We start from the raw sequence: 12500 nt of genomic DNA, 5'->3' as shown, positions 1-12500 counted from the left end.
GCTAGGTGTTAAACAGCTAGACTAGATCTTCCTCCATTTTGCATGAGCAGAGAAGGCATCCTTAACCCTGATTGGTCAGTGGTGAATGACGTACGACTCTTTATCCAGGCGCTCGGCCCAAAAGTGCACGGGTCCAGTTCACGGGTCCAACACACTTCAGAGAGAGCCCCATGAACACTTACTCAGGCTTTTGTTTGTCGTCCTTTTAAAAATTGCGGGTCTGCTTGTAGTGGGGGAAGATCTTACTGCACCTTGCTAGATCCACATTTAAAATAGGGTCACCAGCTAACTGCAATCTTGTCTGACCATCGGTCCATAAATTGTACCACAGTGGAGATGGAGCACAAGGTCGTTACACTGGTGAACACGGTGACTATAAGCACACAACAGATGACCCAAACAACAAGAACATTCTGCAGACAGTGTAGAAAATAACGCCAGCAGAGCCAAGTGAACTCCTACACCTAAGCAGGCTGGATATGCAAATGAGAACCATGACTTTGTATGATGCAACTTGTTATAATGTAGTCCTAACATCCCTCTGCTACTGCACTGTTAGACTGCTGGCAGTTAGCTCTGTATGTAAATGAGGCTTATATAAATATATCTTGTAACTGAATAATTCCAGTTCTTGCTTGTGTGTGTTTATCCTTGTTCTGCAAATACACCTTAATACACGGAGGCTGCACTGTTAACGCTGCCATTTCACAATGTTCTCTGTGATCTGACGTTTTCGTGCTCCACCCGTTGACCTCCAGGGAAGAAGGTTGTGGATATAGCGGTGGGCTCCACGCACTGTCTGGCCCTGATGGACGACGGGGAGGTCCACAGCTGGGGCAGCAATGATAAACTGCAACACTTCGACACGCTCTTCTCCAACAAGAAGCAGCCCAAGGCCCTGCCAGGCCTCAACTCCAAGCACATAGTGGGCATCTCCTGCGGCCCGGGCCAGGTACTGCCGTCCTAATCCCTGGGATTTAATCTCTGAGATTAATACTGAACTGATCGGGTTTAGAGTGCAGGGTCTGAATTTCACATCACGGTCTGTTAACATTTTTGACGTGGCCCTGTGTTGTGTGTGTGTGTGTGTGTGTGTGTGTCAGAGCTTCGCATGGTCCTCGTGCTCGGAGTGGTCCGTGGGCCTGCGTGTGCCCTTCGTGGTGGACGTGTGCCCCGTGACCTTTGAGCAGCTGGACCTGCTGCTACGGCAGGTCAGCGAGGACATGGACGGGAGCTCCGACTGGCCCCCCCCACAGGAGAAGGAGTGCATGGTGGTGGCCACCCTCAACCTGCTCAGACTTCAGGTCAGCTCCGGCCTCACGAACCCGTCGGCCACGCCTGTTCTACACCGCCACCCTCAGTGCCCCTCAACCTCCCCGTCTGTGCCCCCCCCCAGCTCCACGCTGCCATCAGTAACCAGGTGGACCCGGAGGAACTGGGTCTGGGCCTGGGCAGCGGCCTGCTCAACAACCTCAAGCAGACGGTGGTGACGCTGGCCAGCAACGCCGGGGTGCTCAACACCGTGCAGACCGCCGCTCAGGCCGTGCTCCAGAGTGGCTGGTCAGTGCTACTGCCCACCGCTGAGGAGAGAGCCAGGGCCCTGTCCTCACTGCTGCCCAACGCAGGTGGGTCTCGCGGGTCAGCCGGTCCCGAGTGCGGGATATGCAGAACTCGTCCTGCAGCAAGGAGCGATCAGACGTCTTTGTGTTCAGCATCAGTATCAGTAGCATCAATATTTTGTTACTTTTTGCATAAGACTTATTTGGTAACACAGTGATTATGGGTCTGTACGGAGAGTGCAGTGACTCGTCTTGTGTTCTCAGCCTCCGGTAGTGAGATGGCCGTCAGTCCAGGCCGACGATTCATGATCGACCTGCTGGTCAGCAGCTTGATGGCGGACGGCGGGCTGGAGTCTGCGCTGAGTGCTGCCATCACCGCCGAAATCCAGGTGGGTCTCCATTACCCAGCAGCTCCTTATCCCCTCCGCCATGACACGGGGAGACCCTCGCAGACGGGGCACATCCTGAGAGCTGCTTCTTTGTGTAGCGTTGATGGAAGATATATTTTTATTAGTGCTGTCAATTCCAGGTGCCGCGATTAAAAGTCCTCACCAGGATTTTGCTCTAGCTTGCTAGATTTTCTAATTAGCAATCCAGGTAAAATTAGTGGAATCAACACAATCCAGGAAGCCTGAGCAAAATCCTGGTGAGGACTTTTAATTGCGGCACCTGGAATTGACAGCACTAATTTTTATTTTAAAAACTCTTCTAAAACGGTGCGTGTCTGTTCATGGTCCGTCAGGACATCGAGGCCAAAAAGGAGGCGCAGAAGGAGAAGGAGATCGACGAGCAGGAGGCGGACGCCTCCACGCAGCACCGCTGCCGCACCACCCTGGACAAGGACCTCATCAACACCGGCATCTACGAGTCGGCCAGCAAGCAGAGTCTGCCCCTGGTGCAGCTCGTCCAGCAGCTGCTCAGGTTCTGACCGCCCCCGCCATGCTGCACACGCGCACCTCTGCCCTTTCACCCGCCCGTGGGGCTGGCGCATTCGGGAGGGGGAGGGTGGAGTAGCTGTGGGTGGAGGGTTTGCTTGGCTTCTTGCTTCCCCCACTCTCGATGCTCCCTGATGAGTAACGTGGTGTGCAGGAACATCGCGTCCCAGACCGTCGCGAGGCTGAAGGACGTGGCCCGCCGCGTTTGCCACTGCCAGGACGCCGAGCAGGGGATGAAGGAGCGCTCGGCCTCCCTGGACCTGCTGCTGCGCTTCCAGAGACTGCTGGTGTGCAGGCTGTACGTGGGGGTGAACGGCAGCAGCGGAGTGGGGGGATACAGTGAGTACACGCACCCTGCTGGGGACCAGCAAACACACCGTTGGACCAAGAGCTCCATTTCCTTTCTGTCTCGGATTTCTAGTCATAATTGATCTCATTTGGATTTGTTAAGAAGTTGTTGTGTTGTGTTTCAGCGTTGACGCACCCTGAGATTCTGGGAGTGGGCTCTCTGTTGAAGAAGTACATTGCCTTGCTGAGTACCCACATTGGAGACATCCTACCCGTGGCCACCAGCATCGCCTTTAACGGCCACCGTCACTTTGCGGAGGTGTCCCGCATCATCGAGGGGGATCTCACCGGTAAAGCTCTGATCTCGCAGTAGCCCACAATCCATCGTTTCATAAAAAAGATTTTTTCGCATCCCTTTTCACTTTTCTCCTGAAGATGGTGGATGTAGTGTTTGCTAGCTGGCCTTAACTGCTCCATGTGTGTTTCTGCAGGAGTCCTGCTCCCAGAACTGGTGGTCTCCATCGTGCTGCTGCTGACTCTAGACGCGGGCCTGATGCAGGAGACGGGCTCCATCCCTCTGCTGGCCGCACTGCTCGAGCACCTGGACCGCTTCAACCATCTCGCCCCCGGCCATGAGAGGGACGACAACGAAGACCTGGCCTGGCCCGGCCTCATGGGTCTGTGGACCTTGCCGGTTCTGGCTCGTTTTGTGAGCTGAGATTTGCTCGTAACTGCTCGTCCCTTTTCCTTTTTCATAAACGGTTAACGGTTGTGTGTTTTTCGATTTCGGTACAGGGTCATTCTTCAATGGACCGAGCTCAAGGAACAACGAGGAGGTGTCACTCATCCGCAAAGCTGACCTGGAGAACCACAACAAAGACGGTGGCTTTTGGACGGTCATTGATGGGAAGGTCTACGATATCAAAGACTTCCAAGCTCAGTCTCTTACTGGAAATACTATTCTCGGTACGCAACCTGAAATGGAAGTATATAGATCTGGCATTCGGTCAGTTTGCCCCATGACGCCTGTTAAAAAGGAAAAAAAAGAGGAAAAACCAGAGCTGATGGATTTCAGAAATGAACCCTGATCACCACCGTTCACGAGGATGGTGGAAATCAAATCAATGTGGCTCAGATTGTGTACCGATTTTTATATGGAGATATTTTCTTTCTTGTTTGTCTGTAAAGGGTGGTGTATGTGATTTCTAATGCGGAGGTAGTGATGCAGCCTCATGGTGGCGCTCTCTTGTCCTGTGCAGCTCAGTTTGCTGGAGAGGACCCTGTGGTGGCGTTGGAGGCCGCTCTGCAGTTCGAGGACACCCGGGAGTCCATGCAGGCTTTCTGTGTGGGCCAGTACATGGAGGTATGTGGTCTTATGCCCCCTAACGTAAAGCCCCAGTGATGCCAGCTGAACAGGGACTTGACGAGCCCCTGAACTCTGTGTGCAGCCCGACCAGGAGACGGTGACCACGCCAGACCTGAGCAGCCTGTCCTCGCCCCTCACAGACACTGAGAGGAACCTGGGCCTGCTGCTGGGGCTTCACGCATCTTACCTAGCCATGAGCACGCCGCTCTCTCGCATGGAGATAGAGTGTGCAAGTAAGCTCTCTCTCTCTCTCTCTCTCTCTCTTTCCCTCTCTCTCTCTTTCCCTCTGTCCCTCTCCCACTCTCAACCAATCAATGAAAATGTATTTATATAGCGCTTTTAACAACAGTCGTTATCACAAAGCAGCTTTACAAGTATCAGAATCCAAGTCTCCAGTGAGCAAGCCAAGGTCACCAGTGCCAAGGAGAAACTCCCCAAGAGCATGAAGAAGAAACCCTGAGAGGAACCCATGACAGCACCAGCACCCCAGTTTAGCATAAAACCCTTCGCCTATAAACCCCTGGATCTGTACCTTTATCTAAGGGGGAACATTAATTACCAAACGCGAAACTAAATAAGTTTTAAACCTAGACTTAAAGATGTCCGAGCCCCGGACACATTCTGGAAGGTTATTACAAAGTTGGGGGGCCTTATAAGAAAAGGCTCTTCCCCCTGCTCTTACCTTATTAATCCCTGGAACTAATAAGAGACCAGCACCCTGTGGTCTTAGAGGACGTGGGGGTTCACAATAGGAGATAAGTTCCTGGAGGTAATCAGAGCCAAGCCTGTGCAGTGCTTTATAACTCAGTAGAAGAATTTAAAAATCAATACGGAATTTAACTGGGAGCCAATACAGGGCTGATGGGACTGACCTAATATGATCGAATTTTCTAGTTCTAGTCAGAACTCTGGCTGTGGCATTTTGAACTACATGAAGTTTATTTAGATTCCTATTTGAACATCCTGACAGTAGTGCATTGCAGTAGTCTAATCTAGAGCTAACAAAGGTGTCTACCAATTATTCTGCATCATGCTGGGATAATACATTTATTAGCTTGGCAATGTTGTGGAGATGTAGAAAAGTTATCCTAGTAGTATTATCTCTGTAAAGATACAGAATCCAGAATCCTTAGCTAGACTCCACCCCAGTGTCTCACACATCCACCCTTTACCCTGAGCCACAAGCCCATTCAACTTCTAACACCACATGTAGCGATGGCAGTGAAAGGGAATACGATGCAGCTCGTAGCCCTGAGGAATGAAAAATGGATTTTTGACACTTGATTTTATATATATTTTAATGATTAGTATGTTTTTGTTGTTTCCTCAGAATGGCTTCAGTCTTCGATCTTCTGTGGGGGTCTGCAGACCAGTCAGATTCACTACAACTACAACGAGGAGAAGGAGGAGGACCACTGCAGCTCTCCGGGGAACACCACGCCCGACAAGGCCAAACTCTACTCCCACAGGATCACGCTGGGCGACCACGCCCAGCCATTCCTGCAGGCCGTGGCTGATAACACCACCCAGGACCACACCGTCAAGGTACGTTCTGGACCTGCAGGTGAAAATGTGGCCCGGTGCCCACACACCCATCCCTACAACTTACGTAACCCTACCAGGATCGTTATTCTCTAAAGCTCTGTTGTGTAATCCTGAAGTTCGTGTGGTCTCATGGCCACCCGTACGTCGTGTGTGTGGAGTGCCTGGCGCTCAGTGTCTCCTGCTTGTGTTGCAGGACTTTCTGTGCCAGATTGAGCGCTGCTGTAAGCAGCATCACCTCATCACTCCCATCACCTTCCCTCCAGAACACCCCGTGGAGGAAGTGGGCCGCCTGCTGCTCTGTTGCCTCCTTAAACACCAGGACCTCGGTAACCTAGCAACGCTCCTTCTGCACACAACGTTGGTCCCCCCCGTCTCCCTGGAGTGATTAAGACCATGTGCTACTACGTGTGTGTGTATATGGGGGATGTTTCCTGTCTGTGTTGACTGACAGTACCTCCTCCCTGGTGTAGGTCACATTGCCCTCTCGCTGGTCAGTCAGTGCACCCTGGCGGTGGACCAGGGGAAGCAGAGGTCCCTCCCCAAATCTGTGATTGACGTGTGTCGAATGGTGTACCAGGCCAAGTGCTCTTTAATCAAAGTAAGACTTTCAGTGGCGGGTCGACATGTCTTTTTCTTACAGGGATTTATAATATCCATCCTGTTTGCTATCCCCCCTCGTCTGTACCCTGACCCCACCGTCTCCTGTCCACAGACGCACCAGGAGCAGGGTCGCTCCTATAAGGAGGTGTGCGCTCCTGTGGTGGAGAGACTGCGCTTCCTGTTCAACGAGCTGCGGCCGGCCGTCAGTAACGACCTGTCTGTGGTCTGTAAGATGAAGCTGCTGAGCTCGCAGCCCCGCTGGAGAACCATCACACGCAAACTGATCCGCCAGCTCAGGAAGAAGAGAGGTGAGACCAGCCCAGCGCACCCACACCACACGCCCTGGGCCCGGTTACACCCCACCACACACGCCCTGGGCCCGGTTACACCCCACCACACACGCCCTGGGCCCGGTTATACCCACACCACACACGCCCTGGGCCCGGTTACACCCACACCACACACGCCCTGGGCCCGGTTACACCCCACCACACACGCCCTGGGCCCCCCACCACACACGCCCTGGGCCCGGTTACACCCCACCACACACGCCCTGGGCCCGGTTACACCCCACCACACACGCCCTGGGCCCGGTTACACCCACACCACACACGCCCTGGGCCCGGTTACACCCACACCACACACGCCCTGGGCCCGGTTACACCCCACCACACACGCCCTGGGCCCGGTTACACCCCACCACACGCCCTGGGCCCGGTTACACCCCACCACACACGCCCTGGGCCCGGTTACACCCCACCACACACGCCCTGGGCCCGGTTACACCCCACCACACGCCCTGGGCCCGGTTACACCCCACCACACACGCCCTGGGCCCGGTTACACCCACACCACACACGCCCTGGGCCCGGTTACACCCACACCACACACGCCCTGGGCCCGGTTACACCCCACCACACACGCCCTGGGCCCGGTTACACCCCACCACACACGCCCTGGGCCCCGGTTACACCCCACCACACACGCCCTGGGCCCGTTTACACCCACACCACACACGCCCTGGGCCCCCCACCACACACGCCCTGGGCCCGGTTACACCCCACCACACACGCCCTGGGCCCGGTTACACCCACACCACACACGCCCTGGGCCCGGTTACACCCCACCACACACGCCCTGGGCCCCCCACCACACACGCCCTGGGCCCGGTTACACCCCACCACACACGCCCTGGGCCCGGTTACACCCACACCACACACGCCCTGGGCCCGGTTACACCCACACCACACACGCCCTGGGCCCGGTTACACCCCACCACACACGCCCTGGGCCCGGTTACACCCCACCACACACGCCCTGGGCCCGGTTACACCCCACCACACACGCCCTGGGCCCGGTTACACCCCACCACACGCCCTGGGCCCGGTTACACCCCACCACACACGCCCTGGGCCCGGTTACACCCACACCACACACGCCCTGGGCCCGGTTACACCCACACCACACACGCCCTGGGCCCGGTTACACCCACACCACACACGCCCTGGGCCCGGTTACACCCACACCACACACGCCCTGGGCCCGGTTACACCCACACCACACACGCCCTGGGCCCGGTTACACCCCACCACACACGCCCTGGGCCCGGTTACACCCCACCACACACGCCCTGGGCCCCGGTTACACCCCACCACACACGCCCTGGGCCCCGGTTACACCCCACCACACACGCCCTGGGCCCGTTTACACCCACACCACACACGCCCTGGGCCCCCCACCACACACGCCCTGGGCCCGGTTACACCCCACCACACACGCCCTGGGCCCGGTTACACCCCACCACACACGCCCTGGGCCCCCCACCACACACGCCCTGGGCCCCCCACCACACACGCCCTGGGCCCGGTTACACCCCACCACACACGCCCTGGGCCCGGTTACACCCACACCACACACGCCCTGGGCCCCGGTTACACCCACACCACACACGCCCTGGGCCCCCCACCACACACGCCCTGGGCCCGGTTACACCCCACCACACACGCCCTGGGCCCGGTTACACCCCACCACACACGCCCTGGGCCCGGTTACACCCCACCACACACGCCCTGGGCCCAGGATACACCCCACCACACACGCCCTGGGCCCGGTTACACCCCACTCGCCCTCCCCCACTTCAGTCTCGTACGCCCCACTGTATCTGAGGAGAGAGCTGTGGTTAAGCTGGGCGCTGGATGCCTGTGTGTGTGTGTGTCTGTGTGTGTCTGTGTGTCTCGTGTGTGTGTGTGTGTGTGTGTGTGTCCGTGTCCCCAGTGCCTAAGAAGCTGGAGTCAGCTGATGTGGAGGAGTGTAAGCAGGAGAGGGACGGGACCAATGAAGAGGAGCCCCCCCTTCCCATCAGCCCTCCGACTGTGGACAAGAAGCAAACCGCTGTCATATCACCCAAGGTGCACCGTCCTCACGCCTCCTGATGCCCTCTCGTTGCCCCCCTGCTGCCCCCAGATGGCTCACTGTTGCCCCTCTGCTGCCCCCAGATGGCTCACTGTTGCCCCTCTCCTCGCCCCCAGATGGCTCACTGTTGCCCCTCTGCTGCCCCCAGATGGCTCACTGTTGCCCCTCTGCTGCCCCCAGATGGCTCACTGTTGCCCCCCTGCTGCCCCCCAATGGCTCACTGTTGCCCCTCTGCTGCCCCCTGATGGCTCACTGTTGCCCCTCTGCTGCCCCCAGATGGCTCACTGTTGCCCCTCTGCTGCCCCCAGATGGCTCACTGTTGCCCCTCTCCTCGCCCCCAGATGGCTCACTGTTGCCCCTCTGCTGCCCCCAGATGGCTCACTGTTGCCCCTCTGCTGCCCCCAGATGGCTCACTGTTGCCCCCCTGCTGCCCCCAAATGGCTCACTGTTGCCCCTCTGCTGCCCCCTGATGGCTCACTGTTGCCCCTCTGCTGCCCCCAGATGGCTCACTGTTTCCCCTCTCCTCGCCCCCAGATGGCTCACTGTTGCCCCTCTGTTGCCCCCAGATGGCTCACTGTTGCCCCTCTGCTGCCCCCATATGGCTCACTGTTGCCCCCCTGCTGCCCCCAGATGGCTCACTGTTGCCCCTCTGCTGCCCCCAGATGGCTCACTGTTGCCCCTCTGCTGCCCCCAGATGGCTCACTGTTGCCCCTCTGCTGCCCCCAGATGGCTCACTGTTGCCCCTCTGCTGCCCCCAGATGGCTCACTGTTGCCCCCCTGCTGCCCCCAGATGGCTCACTGTTGCCCCTCTGCTGCCCCCAGATGGCTCACTGTTGCCCCTCTTGTCGCCCCCAGATTGCTCACTGTTGCCCCTCTGCTGCCCCCAGATGGCTCACTGTTGCCCCTCTGCTGCCCCCAGATGGCTCACTGTTGCCCCCCTGCTGCCCCCAGATGGCTCACTGTTGCCCCTCTGCTGCCCCCAGATGGCTCACTGTTGCCCCCCTGCTGCCCCCAGATGGCTCACTGTTGCCCCCCTGCTGCCCCCAGATGGCTCACTGTTGCCCCCCTGCTGCCCCCAGATGGCTCACTGTTGCCCCTCTGCTGCCCCCAGATGGCTCACTGTTGCCCCCCTGCTGCCCCCAGATGGCTCACTGTTGCCCCCCTGCTGCCCCCAGATGGCTCACTGTTGCCCCCCTGCTGCCCCCAGATGGCTCACTGTTGCCCCTCTGCTGCCCCCAGATGGCTCACTGTTGCCCCTCTGCTGCCCCCAGATGGCTCACTGTTGCCCCCCTGCTGCCCCCAGATGGCTCACTGTTGCCCCTCTGCTGCCCCCAGATGGCTCACTGTTGCCCCCCTGCTGCCCCCAGATGGCTCACTGTTGCCCCCCTGCTGCCCCCAGATGGCTCACTGTTGCCCCCTCTGCTGCCGTGGAACTGGAGGCCTTTATTCCTGTTGTTGTGGTGTACTCCCAAGTCTCATACTCGCTCCCTGTGCCTTTCTCTCTCTCTCTGTGTGTGTGTGTGTGTGTGTGTGTGTGTGTGTGTGTGTGTGTGTGTGTGTGTGTGTGTGTGTGTGTGTGTGTGTGCGTGCGTGCGTGCGTGCGTGCGTGCGTGCGTGCGTGCGTGCGTGCGTGCGTGTGCAGCAGGATAAGTGGCAGCCCCTGCTGAACTCCGTAGCGAGCGTTCAGAAGTATCGGTGGCTTAAGCCCAGCCTGCAGGGCTGCTACTCCCAGTCCAGCCTCATGGGCACCATCGTGGAGTTCGCCCTTAAAGAGGAGCCACTGGACGTGGAGAAGATGAGGAAGTGCCTCCTCAAACAGGTTGGAGGACCGAGAGAGCTTTAATGATCCCACAACTTCTACCCACTCTTTGGGCTATAACAAATCTTGAGATAATATTAGTAATGCAGTAATGTATTAAGCCCTTTATCATATATCATAATAGTATTTTAATAGGAGATCCATGAGCAGGCTGCTTTCATGTAGAATTTGACAGGAGAGTGAGAGTCTTGTGCCACTTCTCTCTCCAGTTGGAGCGGGCGGAGGTCCGATTGGAGGGAATAGACACCATGCTTAAACTGGCATCCAAAAGCTTCCTGCTGCCCTCCGTCCAGTATGCCATGCTCTGTGGCTGGCAGAGACTCATCCCTGAAGGGCCCAGTATAGGGTGAGTGGGCAGTGCCCTGCTGTAGAAGTCCCGCCCACCCCTGCACCCCAGAGGGATGTGTGTAAAGTGCGTGTTTCACGTACGATGCACTGTTTCTCCACCCGCATAGGGAGCCGCTGTCTGACTGCCTGAAGGACGTGGATCTCATCTCTCCCTTTAACCGCATGCTGTTGGAGGTCACCTTCGGCAAGCTGTACACCTGGGCCATCCACAACATCCGCTCCATCCTGCTGGAGGCCAGCGGCCGCTTCACGGAGCTGGGTACGTCGCCTTCGCCTCACAACCGCCATTTTGGGTCCTCTGGAGATGTTCCTGAGGTTTAGTTCCAGTTTGCTGTAGCACTGATTGGCCCGTCTCTCCCCAGGCGTGCAGCCGGTGCCTCTGCAGACCATCACGAACGAGAACCCGGCGGGCCCCAGTCTGGGCACCATCCCCCAGGCCCGCTTCCTCCTGGCCATGCTACACATGCTGACTCTGAAGCACGGAGCCAACAGTCTGAGCCTGCTGTTCAACACGGGCGCGCTGGCCCTCACCCAGAGCGTCCTGCGCCACATCGGTCAGAACCTTCACACGCCAGAGCTCTTATCTTCTGAGTCGTTGTTCCTCAACGTGTCTGGTGTAACGATACAGCTGCTGATCCAATCCTGCCTTATGTTGTTGTCCTTCTGACGTCAATAAGCTACGAGGTCCAACAGTCAACAGAGCGTGTATGGACCGGTTCTTGTTTCTGCTTCTCTGCAGTGCCGTTACTCTGTTTTCTGCGTCCAGGTCCCAGTTCAGACAGCAGTGAGGAAGACTTGTGTTCTGGAGGTCACGGCGGCTCGGCCACGGTGCTGGAGGAGTCCAGGAAGGAGACGACCCCCCTGCCGCTCCCCGCCTCCGGGCCCGAGCTGGCCGCCATGATGAAGATCGGCACCAGGGTCATGCGAGGGCAGGACTGGAAGTGGGGTGACCAGGCGCGTTCCTAAAGATCGCTACAGATCTCACTGTACACGCACGTTTTTACGCCCTGGATCCTCCCACCACTTATACGTGTGAAGAGAACCCTGATTTTTTCTTTTTCTGTGCTGTAGGACGGCCCCCCTCCGGGTCTGGGCCGCGTGATTGGTGAGCTGGGGGAGGATGGGTGGATACGTGTCCAGTGGGACACCAGCAGCACCAACTCCTACAGGATGGGCAAAGAGGGCAAATACGACCTGAAGCTGGCCGAGCCGCCGCCCACAGTCCAGCCCGCCGCCGAGGACTCGGACACGGAGGACGACGCCGGTGAGGGCGGGGCTTCCTGCTGCGGTCAACAGGGCTCCGCCCCCTGGGTGGTGTGGTAAAGCGTTCTTTCTCTCTCTATGTTCTTTTGGTTAGAAGGTGAGGTGGTGGAGAAGAGCGCCCACCCCACCGCCGTCATGCTGACCAGCACGGTCAACCTGCTGAAGTCTCTGGCCCTGGCGTCTGGGATCCACGCCGAGGTGATGCAGACGGACGCCACCAGGACGCTGTGCGGGCTCCTCCGCATGCTGGTGGAGAGCGGGGCCAACGACCCGGCCGGTACCAACCACCACCCGCCGCCCGCTTGGTGCTGGAGCTACGGAGGAGCACGAAGTGATGCTTTTGTGTGTGTGTGTGTGTGTGTGTG

At 57.8% G+C, this 12500-nt stretch overlaps 1 protein-coding gene across 1 annotated transcript in view; it reads left to right on the top strand.

Annotated features, from left to right (window-relative positions):
- Positions 1-12500, top strand: part of herc2 (HECT and RLD domain containing E3 ubiquitin protein ligase 2) — a 52523-nt gene that overhangs the window by 15331 nt on the left and 24692 nt on the right. Inside the window, 23 exon segments of the mRNA XM_077014718.1 lie at positions 759-952; positions 1104-1304; positions 1397-1625; positions 1824-1948; positions 2302-2480; positions 2649-2833; positions 2968-3132; positions 3274-3459; positions 3578-3748; positions 4042-4145; positions 4231-4381; positions 5479-5693; positions 5887-6019; positions 6164-6291; positions 6406-6601; positions 8568-8701; positions 10351-10524; positions 10734-10870; positions 10980-11131; positions 11235-11426; positions 11639-11826; positions 11944-12136; positions 12230-12412. Coding sequence (XP_076870833.1) covers positions 759-952; positions 1104-1304; positions 1397-1625; positions 1824-1948; positions 2302-2480; positions 2649-2833; positions 2968-3132; positions 3274-3459; positions 3578-3748; positions 4042-4145; positions 4231-4381; positions 5479-5693; positions 5887-6019; positions 6164-6291; positions 6406-6601; positions 8568-8701; positions 10351-10524; positions 10734-10870; positions 10980-11131; positions 11235-11426; positions 11639-11826; positions 11944-12136; positions 12230-12412 — 3915 coding nt within the window.

Source organism: Brachyhypopomus gauderio, chromosome 8, assembly GCF_052324685.1.
Source record: "Brachyhypopomus gauderio isolate BG-103 chromosome 8, BGAUD_0.2, whole genome shotgun sequence".
Lineage (NCBI taxonomy): Eukaryota > Metazoa > Chordata > Actinopteri > Gymnotiformes > Hypopomidae > Brachyhypopomus > Brachyhypopomus gauderio.
This window is presented reverse-complemented; position numbering and strand designations above follow the sequence as displayed.